At 47.1% G+C, this 15,180-nt stretch overlaps 1 protein-coding gene across 2 annotated transcripts in view; it reads left to right on the forward strand.

The window, feature by feature from the left end:
- FGGY (FGGY carbohydrate kinase domain containing) overlaps nt 1-15,180 on the forward strand; it is a 405,151-nt gene that overhangs the window by 318,960 nt on the left and 71,011 nt on the right. The window contains exons 13-14 of one of the 2 annotated variants that reach the window (XM_036351580.1): nt 308-428; nt 6,766-6,860. In XM_036351580.1, coding sequence (XP_036207473.1) covers nt 308-428; nt 6,766-6,860 — 216 coding nt within the window. The remainder of the gene's footprint in view (nt 1-307; nt 429-6,765; nt 6,861-15,180) is intronic. The other variant, XM_036351579.1, reaches the window with a different exon arrangement.

Raw genomic sequence — 15,180 nt, forward strand, 5'->3', positions numbered from 1 at the left:
GGGCCACAATACACTAATCAAATATTGGTTTGAATGAAATCTATTAACTGCGTTAAGGTTGTCATTTGTTTTGATCAATATCGTGCAGCAACTGATAGAAGCAAATGGTGTAGTTAGTAGCAGGATTCCAGGCAGGCAGGTGTGAACTGTGTGATTAGAGACACCCTAACCTCTCGGGATCTCACTGTCCGAGGTAGGGACTTAAAGCTCTCAGGGCCCTGTCTGGCACTGGGTGAACACTTAGTAAATGTTGTACATCATTTTCTTTTGCTCTCACCCTGATGCTTCCTTCTGTTTTCCCTTGAAGTTCGGGACCCGCTTCATTATAGAGGCCATGGAGGCAGCGGGCCACTCGATCAGCACTCTTTTCCTGTGTGGAGGCCTGAGCAAGAATCCCCTTTTTGTGCAGATGCATGCAGACATTACTGGTAAGTCTGAGGAGGAGGAGGGAAGGTCATCTTAGCCTTGGTAGCAAGTGGTCATGGCCACAGTCCAGACAGAGTTGAGAATAGGAGCATATAGGTGATGTGCCAAATTATTTTGAATATTTACTGTTAAAGTGTTTGTTTTTTTAAAAAATAACTCCAGAATCTTTGTCATCATGATGGAGAAAGTGACTTCTCTGGGAATCCAACCATGGGATGATGGTCAGAAATGATGACATAAGAGAGGTCCACAGGGCTAGGACCTAATCCAGATATTTACTTAACAGTATTGCGTACCTCTTCTGATCTAGACATTGTGGAGAATATTGAAGATACAGAGCTGAATAAGATATAATATCTGCCCCCAAGGAATTCAAGGTCTGTCAAGGAAGGCAGGTAGCACACAAGCATGTTAAATTTAGTGTAGCAGGAGCTCCGAGTGAGGAAAGCACAGGGCATAATGGAAACAGTGGGGCTCCTCTCCCAGGTATGGACCATGATGGTGCAGGGCAAGCCATCTGGAGGAGGTGATGAGGAAATTGTCTTGGAGAAGAAATGCGGATCCCAGCTGCTATGGGAACAGTGGGTCTGGCTGTGGATGGAAGTTTGAGCCCTAAGGCCCTGAGACCTTCATTAGAATCAGGGATCATGACACAGATGGGGAGGATCCAGAGTGGTGGACTGACCTCTCTATGATCTGAGCAGACAAATCAGAGCAGGATCTGTAGGGCAGACCCATGGCTCTAAGGAAGGGGTCCCACTGGCAGGAGGCTTGCTGGTTTCCCAGAGGTTGGCCTGGACTGCCATCCCTCTGGACCTGGTGCCCTTCCCCCTCTTGCTCCTTCCTCTGCCAGTGTCTCCTGGGGACTGCTGTTCCCTTCCCAGGACCCATCCCAGGTTGGCCAGGCCCCGGGGCAGGGAAGTAGGGGAGGACTGGACCCTGCTCTAGCGCCAGCCTGATATGAGCCCACCCTACACTGCCCACCATTTACCATGATCCTGGCTGTTCCCTGACCCCTGGATTCCTTACCTCTGAGAGGATCAGGTTCTTTGCTCCTGACTCTGTTGTGACATAGGTCCCTTCCCCCTCTAGGCGATGCAGATTCTCGCAGATGAGAGCTTTCCCAGATGTGATGGGCATAATTGACCCCTGCATACCGTGAGATCAAACAAAAGTCGCTTATCTCCATTTTATAGATAAGTAGACTGAGGCACAAGCCAGAGGACAGCATAAAAAAGTACACAGTCCAAGGGCAAATATATCAGGATGTTCAGTATGTACATTACTACCATTAGTCAAGCTCTCATTGTCTGTGGGTGGGAATCACTCCATATACATTTAGTCATCACATACTCCCAAAAGGTAGAAGTTGATGCCCCCATTTTACAGACAGGGAAACTGAGGCTCATGGAGGGGAATTACATTAACTATCCAAACTCAAGCACCCAGTAAGGAGCAGGAACAAGATTATAACCCAGGTATGTCCAGGCCCAGATTCCTGAACTTTCCTCCCCAGTTCGTAACCATTTGATGATGGTGGCTCTTTTCCTGAAGACCTCAAAGCCTATGGAAGTGGACCGATCTCACGCAGAAAGAGGAAGGACGTGAAAAGGCATCCATATTTCCTTGTAATTTTCCCCAGGAGGAAAACCATCACTACATTTTTTAAAAAATATATTTTTTTATTGATTTCAGAGAGGGAGAGAGAAATAGAAACATCAATGATGAGAATCATTGATTGTCTGCCTCCTACATGCCCCCTCCTTGGGATTGAGCCCACAAACTGGGCATGTGCCCTGACCTGGAATAGAACCATGACCTCCTAGTTCATAGGTTGAAGCTCAACCACTGAGCCACGCTGGCTGGGCTAACCATCACTACATTTTATCTAGACCTCAGCCAGCTTCGTTCAGGTAAGGGTCCGACTTAAAAGTTGATCTGTGAGTGGCTTTCCAATTGTCAGCCTTCTAATATCCACAAAGACTTCCTACCTGGAAGATAAAACCCCATTCCCCGGAGGAAATGGGAACCCAGTCTCCCAGGGCAGGGCCTTGTGACCTGCTCCCAGACTCAATGAAAGTGGGTCCTCATCCAGGCCTGACATGCCTGACTCAGAAGCAGGGGTTGTCTCGGCTCCACAGAAAGTTCTGCTTTGGAAACCGTTCCCCAGGCTGTTGAATGAAAAGGCTGTTAATCGTTATTTGGATTCCGATTGAAACTGGACCCTTTGTCTCTGACTGTGGACCAGTTACAGTTCCAGACAAAGGGACCTTTTCTCTGGCCTGGAATTCCTCTGCCTTGGGAAGCCTGTGAGTGACAAGGGATGGCAAAGTGCATCTGCCTTTAAATTCTGGGGGTTCTGCTAAACTCATTAATGCATCAGATAAAATAGTTCACATTCCAGGAGAGGCTCCTTCCTCTCCTTCACCCAGCACTGGGGGAAAAAGAGCACTGAGCATTTATCCCTATAAAAGGCACACACAGACATACAGACATACATACATACATACATACATACATACATACATACATACATAAATGAATAAATAAATAAAGCAATCACGATAAAAGGCACATACAGAGCAGTGGGTGTAGAGGTAGAGGTCTGGGTCCCTTTAAACATTGTAATTGCTCTAGTTTTCCTGCAAAGAAAGATTTGACACCATAGACCTGGTACGTGACTCTCAGGAATGCATGTGAAAAACACAACGGAATTTGGAAGTTATTTTGGAGAAAGTGGGGAGTAATGGAAAGGGCGGGGTGTGGGCTGGGACCAGCCCTGTGACTCCCGGCAAGTCACCTCAGTTCCCTCTGAGAAAGATAGAAATAATACGATAGCCTTCCTATAGATTGTCCTAAGGAATAAATACTCATGAGTCTGTGAGCACTAAGCTCGGTGCCTGGCTCAAAGTAGGTGTTCAGTAAATGTTAGTTCACTTCTCTCCTTAGCAGCCCACACCCCCGGGAAAGAGGTGTGCCTGAGAGAAGGTTTAGTGTGTGGCACATGGCCAGCCTGGGAAATGTCCTCTATGTGAGGGGAGGAATCTCCTCCTGCCCTGGGTATTTAGTTCACCGTGATTTCAAGAAATGCGTGGTGTGTCCTAAGTAATTGTAGGTTCCCCCACTGACTTGGGACTAAATGTTCCTCCTTCTAGATTTTGTTTTTCAGTACTGGCAATTTCGGTAGGAGTTTCCCTCTTCCTGCCTTATTTATGATTGTAGTCATCTGTTCACTTATTTACGCCGAAGCCTCCTCTGAGCGTGCCAGTGAACAAGCAGAGAGCGGCATGGCAGTGCCAACTGGGTTGTTACAAACAGGGAAAGTGCCCTCGGCCTCCCTCCTATGTCCGGGAGTCCAGTGGGACCCAGAGGACATTGGTGCCCCTATGAGTCAGGTCCAGGCAGGGAACAGATGGCACTCCAACTGGATTAACTGGAGAAAAGTCAACGAGGATCTGTTTCCAGAGGTGTGGGCAGGGGGTGAGGAAACTGACCACCAGGCAATACCCTGGCGCCACTCACAGTGTTACCACCCCTAGGCTTACTGGCCCAGTGAAGGGAGGTAACCAGCCTAAGATAAAGGGGCTGCATGAGAGGGCCGCTAGCCAGAGCCTAGTTGAGGATGTGAACAGAGGGCAAGCAGGCCCCAGATGTGGTGCACACAGGCCAGCGTTCCAGAGCTCAGGGAAGATGGGATGGGGTGGGGGTAGAGGGAAGAGGTGGGCTTGACCTGAGGGGAAAATGGAAGCAGTGAGTTGGTTCCACCCAGGGTAACAGGTGTGGAGAGACCTCAGAGATAAGGTCCACTTTAAGAATCATAACAACTAGTGCTAATTCAGTGCTTTCTGTGCTTTCTATAGGCCAAGCTCTGTTTTAAGTGCCTTACTCGCCATAGTATTTTTAATCTTCATAGCAGATTACCTGTGAGATAGGTGGCATTTTAACCCCATTTTGCAGGTGGGAAAACTGAGAGGCACAGAGACATTAGCTAACTTGCCTAGGATCACACAGCTCAGTCAGCAAGGAAACCAGAATTCAAACCCTGGCAGTCTGGCCCCGGAGCACTTTGGGCTGCAACTGGAGAGCTGGTGGGGCCTGGCCAGGTTTACTCTGGTTTCCAGTTCCCAATAGGAGGTGCCTGCAAATAGCTCCCCCCTGCTTAGGACCTGTGAGGCTGTGACAGGGTAAAGAGGGGCTCGGGAGGTGAGTGACATCTGGAGCAGCTGTCTTCTAAAAAGCTCCAGTGCACGGGGTGGTGGCAGTCACACTCTGTCTGCTTGATCCCAGGCCCTGCAAAGGCATTCAGTGCTCGGTCCTGGTTTGGCCAGCACAGCCCTCTGTGCTCCTGGGTCTGTCTTTGCCCGCTAGAGATCCCCTCCCCACTGCGCTAGTTTCCAGCCCAGGAGAAGTGCATGCCAAAGGGCTTCACTCACCATTGATGTTCATTCTAACACAGCAGCCACCCTCCTCATAGGCCAGAAAATGGGCTCAGCGCCCTGTGTGCCCTTTCTCATGAATCCTCACAATGAACCTGTGCGGACCATCTTATCATCATCCCATTTTACACATGGAGAACCCGAGGCCCAAAGACCATAAATGACAGACATGCTGAGGGCCACAGGGCTAGTGGCACCAGGTCTGAGCTTTTCCTGGATACCCCACCACCTGATGCTTGCAGCAAAGTCTCAAGTCTGTCCCTGTGGGACGGGGCCTGTATTCCTGAGCACTCGGGATGTGTGTGGGGATTCTGTTGCCTGCCCCTTTTGTCTGAGATGGCTGCCGGCTGCCCAGTCCTGGAGCGGGAGGCTGAGTTAGGAGACGGTGGGAATGCAAAGGAGGTTATATCTGGGGAGTCTTTCCAGAAAAGTCCAGTCTTCGGAAAAAACAAGCCTGGTGTCTTGAGTAGAAAGAGATTTTACAGTCTGTCCGTAGAGCTTACCTCTGTGGAGTTTGCTGCCATCTCCTGATTGGCAAGTACATTTCTATTTATATTTCATATACGTTTTATTTGTTAGGCACACACACATGTGTAAAATCCCAAGAGTTCTAAGTGATTTGTATTAAACCTACTGTGAACCCTCAACCTCTGGGAACTGGCATGTGGGGTACCCCTCCCCTGCCGGGAAGACCCCCACCTCTTCAAAGGCATGCTTAGTCCTCATCTCCACCTGGTGCCTCCGCTTCCCCTCCCAGTTTGTTCTTTCATCATTTAAGTGCTCAGCATGAACTAGATACTGGTCTCAAATCCAGGGACAAAACAAAGTCCCTGCCATTATGGGGCTTAGGTTCTAGCAGGGGAAATAGACCATAATCAAGACACCTAGGGGAGGAGGGAACAGAGAAGGAGATAACTGCTGTGAGTAAGTTGTCATCTCAGATCAGAAAGCCACTGCAGGAAGGAGGTATTTGCACCCAGGCTTGGAGTGAGAGCCCCCCAGCATGGCTCCGTGGTTGAACATCAACATATGAATCAGCGGTCATGATTCCCCTCCAGGTCAGGGCACCTGCCCGGGTTATGGGCTCCATCCCCAGTGTGGGGTGTGGAGGGGGCAGCCGATCAATGACTCTCTCTCATCCTGGCTGTTTCTATCTCTCTCTCTCCCTCTTCCTTCTTCTCTGCAATCAATAAAAATACAATTTTTTTAAAAAAGACAGAGTGAGGAAGAGTTGCTGTGCAGACCTCCAGAAGGAAGTGGCCCAGACAGAGGAATAGCACGGGGAGGGCCCTGAAGCAGAATTAGGAAGGAACTAGGAGGCGGGGCAGTGTGGCCAAGGGGAGAGGGGAGGAAGGTCAGGATGGGCACCAGTCCGGGAGGGCCTTGTCAGTCATTGTACTCAGACTCAGAGAAATCAGAAGCCACTACAGGGATTAATCACCCCCTCTCTCACTACTTCCCTTTTCTTAGTGCATCTCAGTTACAGAATTAACCCCCTTTAACTCTTTCTCATCCATCTCCCCTTGGAGCCCTGAATAGCAGGACAGAGTCCAATTCATCTCTGTATTCCCTGGGCCCAGCAAAGCACTTAATAAATGTCTGTTGAACTGAAATGGAACCAAATGGCAGGTGGCAGCTAGCAGAAGCCCAGGAAACCTGGGCAAAAAGATCTCATGAGTTGACCTATGTGGTGCTGGCTCCCATGGGGCTCTTGGCTACTGCACCAGTAGGCAGAGGCAATGAAATCATTTAGATCCAGAGAACCCCAAGGGACAAGGCACTTCGGGGTCGGGGAGCCTCTTGCTACCTTCCCATCAGGTGTTTTTGCTGCTGGGGCTGCTTGCTGGCTCCCCAAGGTGCCCAGGTCCTGCTCCCTAACGAGGTGTGGTCTTGTCCTGTGCAGGCATGCCTGTGGTCCTGTCCCAGGAGGTGGAGTCTGTTCTTGTGGGCGCTGCTATTCTGGGTGCCTGTGCCTCGGGGGATTTCACTTCTGTGCAGGTATGTGAGGAGCCAGGGGTGGGCCGCGGCAACTCCCCTGTCTGCCACGGTCCTTCCTCTTGACAGCAGCTCACAGCTTGCAAAACACACACAGGATATAATTAAGGAATGATAGGTTCCAGCCAGGGAAAGCACAAACACTTCTCGCCTCAGACATATTTATTGCCGTTTTTATTTGACTTGGCCTCTGTTAGTGTTGGTCATTCTGTTTTTCTTGTTGATTTTCTTTTTTTCTCCTTTAAAATAGCTCTTAAATTATTTCTTTTACATTTTCCCTTGACCACTTTCTTTTAGCATGTGGAACAGGTAAGGTTCAACACTCAGGTTTTTCATGTAAATTTTAGATTATTTTATCTCTACCTAACACTGTCCAAATACCTTTGAGGCCTCCATCAACAGGAGACACAAATGAAAATGTCAGTAAAAAAAGGAATTAAAAGGCAAAATAAGGAACAAAGATATAGGAAGAAGGAAATTGGTGGCAGTGATTGAGCACACAATTTGACTCTGAGCTTCCTGGCAGCCAAGACGAAAAGAACACATGATAAGTTGCATAACTCTTATTTTCAAAAAGGGGAAACATACCATTTTCTTGAGGAGACAGAGCTGTTTCCTACCACCGAATTGCAAAAGACATTTCACACGTGGGGTTTTATGGAGAGTTTGAAAGGTAACATAATAGTATTAACAGCAGATTTACAAAAAGGGGAAGTGGCCCAGTAGACGCAGAGAGCACAGGCTATGAAGTCAGACCTCCGGGGCTCAAATACTGGCCACACTGCCTGCTGACTCTGATCTGACCATTCTGCTTTCCGGCCCATTTGTTTGTCTATAATGATAATCAATAGCACATCCTTTCCCTGGGTCAGGAATGCACATTGAGTCCCATAACTGGTTACTCTGTTATTCCCATTTTATAGTTAAGGGGCATGAGGCATAAAGAAACGTAGCCCAAGTTGAAACAGGTAGTAAATGCCCAAACCAAGAAGTCTGGCTCCCAAGTCTCAGCTGAGAGTTCCAGAAATATTTGTTCAGCTGAGCATCAGAGAGCTTACATGACTTGCCCAAGGTCTCCAGGTCAGGACTAGAAGCCAGGTTTTTCACCAGGAGCCCAGTAATGGACTGTGACCCTCTCATGTACAAGGAACTATGCCAGGTGCTTTTCATATAATCTTCCTGATATAACAACATATGTGGACAACAGAGATCCAGAAAGAGATCACTTTACGGTTCACTGTTAGAAACAGACAGATGCAAAGTCTAATTTCAATATCTGTGCTCTTTGTACCACATTTTGGGGAGTGTGCTACGCGACATACTGCCCAAGCTTCTCAAATAGATGCCTGGGGAATAGCCCTTCCAAGGAATGGAATCCACTCATGAGTGCGTGTGGATTTTAACTGCAGTGTTTAAACAAAGATGGTCGAGTTGAACCTTCAACTTCTTCTGGATTTTCTGATACTCAGTAATATTGGAGGTACTTATTTATTATTGAAATAACAAGGACTTGTCAATTATTGTTTTAACTAGAGGCCCAATGCATGAAATTTGTGCAAGGGGCTCGGCACCCCCGCAGCCACAGCAGCTGCCTCTGCCTCGGGCCCCTGCTGCCATGGCTTCATCTGGAAGGTGGTCTAGAAGGTTGTCTGGTCTAATTAGCAAATTATAATCATTAAAACAAAAACAGTGGAGATGCTTGCTAAGACCCTGCATAGTTACCTCATACTATGGACCAAATATTTATGTCCTCTCAAAATTCGTATACTGAAGCCCTAACCCCCAACATGATGGTATTTGGAGGTGGGTCTTTGAGAGGTAATTAGGGATGATGATGTGAGGGGGGGGGGGCTTGGGATAGGATTAGTGTCCCTAGGAGAAGAGATACCAATGAGCTGGTACACATGCACTTGCACCCCCACTGCCCCCGCCGCCCCACCACTGCCCCTGGCCTCCTTTCTCTCCAGGCGATACCTGGGAAAGAGCCCATGTGAGGACACAGTGAAAAGGTGGCCCTCTGCAAGCCAGGAACATGGTTTTCAGCAGAACCTGGTCATTCTGGCAATTTGATAAGTTTCTGCGATTTAAACACTCCATCTATGGTATTTTGTCATGGCAGCCCGAGTGGACTAAGACTCATCATTTAATTTTGACAGCCTCCCTTCCTGCAGGATGGATGTTTTATCCTTGTTGATGTATGAGGAAGCCGAGGCTCAGAGAGTTATAAGTCATTTGTCTGTAGCCCATAGGAGACAGCAGAATTGAGACCAAGGTCTCTCTGGATCGATATCCTATCCTGATTTTTATTCTGTTTCTACGTTGATTTTTTTTTTCTCTTTAAAAATATTTGTTTGGCTTCCAAATTGTTTAAAGGTGTATTTTCTGAGAAGAAATGTCATTGGTCACAAATCAGGAAATAGCCTGAAGTCCAAACAAGAAGGGGCTGCACCATCCACCTCTTCACACCATGACTTAGTGTCTTAGTCAAATTGAAGTTTATAGCTCCCAGAGGATTCTACTGACATCTTCAGTACATGAGGTTCCTTGTTAATCTCCTGACAGGCTCTAAGATAAGATCCATAGAATATTAGCGTTGGTGACTTGAATAGCAGCTGCGAGGCTCACAACATCTTCAGGACAAGCTCAGGTCTCCAGGGCAGCCCAAGGACCTAGGTGCCTCTTCTGAGACACTGCCATCTAGTAAAGATAGCCCCACATGTGAGACCTGATATCTTGTCTGTCAGCACAAGCCCGCGAGAATTGTGTAGTATTAACCTCTGTGTTTGCCTATTGTGTAGCCTCAGTGTCTCCAGTTGCTTCATTTATTTGTTTGTTTTATTTCCTTTTAAAACAATATTGAAATAAGGATTGCCACTCCTGTGAGACTGTTGATATGCAGAACCTTTGAAAGCTCTCATGACCTCGAGAGCCATGGCTGTAATTATCAACATCATTCTAATAACTATGATTGGGACTGCTTTGCAAATGTGAATGCATGTAGACTTGGCTTCATTCACTCCTCTCCAGAGAGCACATGCCACCCTGGCCAACCTGGCTGCCCCAGGCCTGGGCACCAGTTCAGGATTCTGGCAAGTTGAGGTAAAACAGAGTTGCTTCTTCCCTGGCATTCATAGTTTTCAACCTAAACTTCAATATTTTTTTTCTTTGAAGTTCAAAGATCCTAGCATGGTCTTCAGGGTGTCTGCCCCTCCTCCCTTTAAGAAAACTGAGTAATTCCTGCCAGCAACCTAATGATTCCAGCAGGCCAGATGTTTTGTCTTCTCTCTGGCAATTGGATGGATGACTTTTCTTCTTAAGCAGGTGTGTAGACTTAAATAGAAAAAGCCAGTTATCTCCTCTACATTGAAGGAAAGGCTAGGAAGAGTCCACAGGACCAAGGCTGCGGACCTAGGGAAGGGCCTCCGTGCCTGGGGAGACAGGGTTTCCCAATTTCCTGGGCACGTGAATTGATGACTTCAGCTTACGTTGGTGATACCAATCATTAGAAGGACTTACTTTATAGTTGTGGTTTTACTTATAGCTGTTGCAAATGTCTACATATTTCAGTTCTTGGAAAGTTGTTTCAGATGCAGGGAGATGGACAGTGGATGAAATTTTTTGGTGGGAGAGATTGGGCAATTATGAGGCCCATTGCTATTCCACATTTTGAAACCTGCTGACAATCCCAAGTGTCCACCTTGTGTTCTTTCATCCATTCATATTCGCATCCTCAGTGTCTCTTTCCCTGCGCTTCCTTCCTTTAGACATCTAAGCCTTCCTACTATTTCCTTTTCAAATTAGCATCCCACAAAGGGTATTGACATAAACATTCATTCTCACTAAAGAATAGAATGATGAATATCATTTAAAGAATTATTCCTCTCCTTTTAGTAGTATTAAAAATGTGTCTCCAGTAGACTGTGTGATGAGAATCATGTCAGGGTTGTGTCTGTATCTACAATTTAATCAGTAAAATGGAGTCAAACCACAGAGTTGCCACTTTCAGGTGAAAGTTCAGCCATTGAGTAGGTGGGAGAGGGCGAGAGAAAGAGGCTCCCTCCTTTTATTGGTAGGCGTATGGAATCCACATAGTCTTGACCTCTGTGACCTTTCATTTGATCATTCCCTCATCCCTAGAAAGTCACCCGTCACTTCCTTAGCTGTCCACTTTCCAAAGTTTTCGCTGATTCTGAACAACCTGGAAACCAGATGCTTACAATTAGATGTTAGGAGCGTCCCACAATACTTCTGTAGGCTCTGGGCCCTAGAAAATTAACAGACTGGAAAAAAATAAGTGTATGAAATGTCAACATGTTTACATTTTCCAAGCACAGACCGTAGAGAAGTCCTAAGACATGCAAAGGATGCATAAAACAAGATGCCTTGAGAGAAAACTCAATCCAATGGCCAAGAGGCATGCACACAAAATGGCCTTCCACACTGCTTCCTTCAGGCCCCTGCAGATGTCATGTACTTTCTCTCATTTCTTATCTTCAGAGACAGGGTTTTTTCCCAAAAAGAATTATACAAAGCAAGCTGTAATTCTAACAGTGCTATGTATCCTGACACCTACTCTTACCACCACCACCACCCCCAAAAAAGCACAGGAGGAAACATCTGAAGCAAAAGGAGACAGTGACAAAAGATCAGAATGAATTTAGCAATCAACTTAAGGCAAGTACCAGTGTAAAATAAATAAGCCCCAGGAATCAACCAATTCATCAAACCGCTCTTCTCCCACAGTGTGAGGGTCCCCGCCTCGTAACCATTGACTCCATGTGCTCCCACCATCAGCTCTCCCTGTCACGTCCCAGACAGACTCCTGGGTCTTGCAGAGTAATCCAAACAAGTGGCCAGTGGAGAGCTGTGATTACTCACATTTTCTGTAATGTGCACCCACAAGATAAACCATCCACACTGACCACTGTGGTCTGCACTCAAGGTCATTACTTGCAGACATCCTCATTGCTTAGCTGAGGCCTCTCCTATCCTTTACCATGAAGTTCACTTCATTTAAAGCCAATTCTATTCATCACATATTAAGTGCTTCTTCATATACACCTCCACTCTGCTTTATTTTGTGAGTCAACTTTCTGTGGTTTTTAGTTCTCTTTGGCTGTCTGTCACCAAAAATAACAGTTTTACATTTGCAAAGTAAAGCTGATTATCCTGACTTTGGTTTCTGGAGGTTTGGAAAGACTGATATATCATCAATGTTCAGAAATATGAAGCCGCCCCATTTCTTGGCATATCCTATCTAATAAAAGAGAAACGTGGTAATTGGAGTATGACCGCTACCCTTCCCATTGGCTAATCAGCGAGATATGCAAATTAACTGCCAGCCAAGATGGCGGCCGGCAGCCAGGCAACTTGAAACTAACATGAGGCTTGCTTGTTTCAGTGACGGAAGACTCCAACGTTCCCCGCCTGCCTTGCTGGCCTCTGAGCCTGCAGTTTAAGAAACATTGTAACAAATATAGAAGCTAAACAAAACCCCAGAAACCAGCTTTCAGTGAGCCGGAATCTCAGAGCTGGAGTTATACATTGTTTCGATTATAGAACCTAAACAAACCAGATACCTTCTTTCAGCAGCAGAGGCCTCAGAACTGGAGCCAGAGCTAAAGCTGGCCCAGGAAAAAAAAGAAAGAAAGAAAGAAAGAAAGAAAGAAAGAAAGAAAGAAAGAAAGAAAGAAAGAAAGAAAGAAAGAAAGAAAGAAAGAAAGAAGCAGTTGGGAGCTTCAGTCACCCGTCAGCCTGAAAACAGCCCTCAGTGCCTTACCCAGACTGGCCAGGCACCCCAGTGGGGACCCCCACCCTGAAGGGTGTGTGACCAGCTGCAAACAGCCATCATCCCCTCATCCAGGCTGGCCAGGCACCCCAGTGGGGACCCCCACCCTGATCCAGGACACCCTTCAGGGCAAACTAGCCAGCCCACCCATGCACCAGGCCTCTATTCTATATAGTAAAAGGGTAATATGCCTCCCAGCACCGGGATCAGCGGAGCCGTGAGGCCTCCAGGCACCGGGATCAGCATGACAGGGGGCAGTGCCCAAAGCCCCTGATCGCCCTGCGGCTCTGTGTGTGACAGGGTGTGGGGCCACAACCTCCCTATCCACCCTGCTCTGTGTGTGACAGGCTGCGGCGCCCCACCCCACGGGCCCTGCTCTGTGTGTGACGAGGTGCGGCGCCCCAACCCCCCCCCTCCCACCACCGGCCCTGCTCTATGTGTGACAGGGTAGAGCCATAATCTCCCCATCGGCCCTGCCCTGAGTGTGACAGTGGCGGTGCCCCAACCCCCTGATCGGCCCTGCTCTGTGTGTGACAGGGGGCGGTGCCCCAACTCCCCTATCGGCCCTACTCTGTGAGTGACAGGGGGGAGCTCCTCAACCCCCTGAAGGGCTCTGCTCTGTGAGTGACAAAGGGGAGCTCCCCAACCCCCTGATCGACCCTGCTCTGTGCGTGACAGGATAAGGAGCTCCCCAACCCCCTGATCGGCCCTGCTCTGTGCGTGACAGGGGGTGGTGCCACAACCTCCTCATCGACCCTGCCTTGAGTGTGTCAGGGGGCGGTGCCCCAACCCCCCAATCGGCCCTACCCTGAGCGTGACTGAGGGTGGCATCGCAACCTCCCAATCCATCCTGCTCTGTGCATGACAGGGGGCGGCGCCCCAACTCCCCAATCGGCCCTGCTCTGAGCCCGACCAGGGGCTGCACCTAGGGATTAGGCCTGCCCTCTGCCACCCGGGTGCAGGCCTAAGCCAGCAGGGCGTTATCTCCCGAGGGGTCCCAGACTGTGAGAGGGCACAGGCCGGGCTGAGGGACCCCCCCCCCCCCCGAGTGCACAAATTTTTGTGCACCGGACCTCTAGTTGTATTATAATATGCTTTTTTAATGGAATATAACTAAGAGTTAATGTTCATTGGGATAAAAAGAAAATTTAGCCCTGGCTGGTAGCTCAGTTGTCTCAATAGGTCAAGATTTCGAGTTTGATCCCTGGTCAGGGCACATACAAGAATCAACCAATGAGTGCATAAATAAGTGGAACAAAAAATCTCTCTCTCTCTCTCTCTCTCTCTCTCTCTCTCTCTCTCTCTCTCTCTGCATGTATGTGTGTCAAGTCAATAAGTTTTAAAAAATTTTAAAGAAAATGTAGTTAAGCAGAAAGAAAAATATGAAAACACTGATCTTACTACTCTAAAATAACCATTATAGAAGATTCTCCTTGCCATTGTATTAGTCTTTTTATACATATTTTAAAATCATTGCTTACTTTATAAAAATATGTTCATACAATGCATCGTTGTAACCTTTCCCCCCACCAAAAAATATAGGAAACATCTTTATCATGTTTGCAGGCTGTCTAATTTTCTACCACATAGAATCTACCATGACTTTTTCAGTCCCATTCTGCATATTTAGATTGTCTCTGTTGTTTTGAATAATGCTGCAACTAATAATCTCTGTAGCTAAATTTTTGCGCACATCCTCAGTTATGTTAAAATACATTATGAGGTATAATTGTCCAAAGTATGTCTAACTTTTAGGATTTTGATAGTGTTAACATTTTATAATCCCACCAGAAGTGTATAAAAATTCAGGGCCAACCTCCCGTGGCCCTTCCCCCGAGCCAGCCAGCCAACCTCCTGCGGCCCCTCCCCAGGGCTGGCACGTACCCCATCGGCACCTGGTTAACAGTGCCTTCCTACCCTTTCCAGCATTGTTCCCTCTCCAAAATTGCTCTTCTTGTGTACAAGGAGTCTATTGCTATGACTTTTAGTTCCATTTAGCATTCTACCCCAGGCCTCTTATGATCTTATCCATCTCACATATGGTCCTGATATTGTCAACTTGGTTTAGTCGCCTTTTGCCCTTTGCTGCTTAAGCATGTGTTTCTGGAGATGTGAGATTCTGGTTTCTAATTAAATAGATTCAGATTTCTGATTGAATTTTCAGAGTGTCCTGTCTCATATGTCAAAGCCTCATCGAAAATCAACAGAAAATGCTGGAATGGTAATTAATACTTTAAAGAAGGATTAAATTAAGAATGTGATATGGGCCCTAACATTCATCACCCTTATTGCCACACCTGGTTAACAGTACCTTCCTACCCTTTCCACCATTGTTCCCTCTCCAAAATAAATAAACGCAATGTATTTAGGTTCTGATTAATTGTAAATCTCCTTGTTAAAATCCACTTGTGCAAAATGGAAGCGTGGATGTCAAAGTTAAAACATTAGCTCAAGTTTAGAATTCCTGTTTCAGAAATTAGTTCAATATATAAGATACACAACATTGGGCTCTCCTGTTCCTTCCAGGGTGATGCA

This window comes from Myotis myotis, unplaced genomic scaffold, assembly GCF_014108235.1.
Source record: "Myotis myotis isolate mMyoMyo1 unplaced genomic scaffold, mMyoMyo1.p scaffold_m19_p_2, whole genome shotgun sequence".
Classification (NCBI taxonomy): Eukaryota; Metazoa; Chordata; class Mammalia; order Chiroptera; family Vespertilionidae; genus Myotis; species Myotis myotis.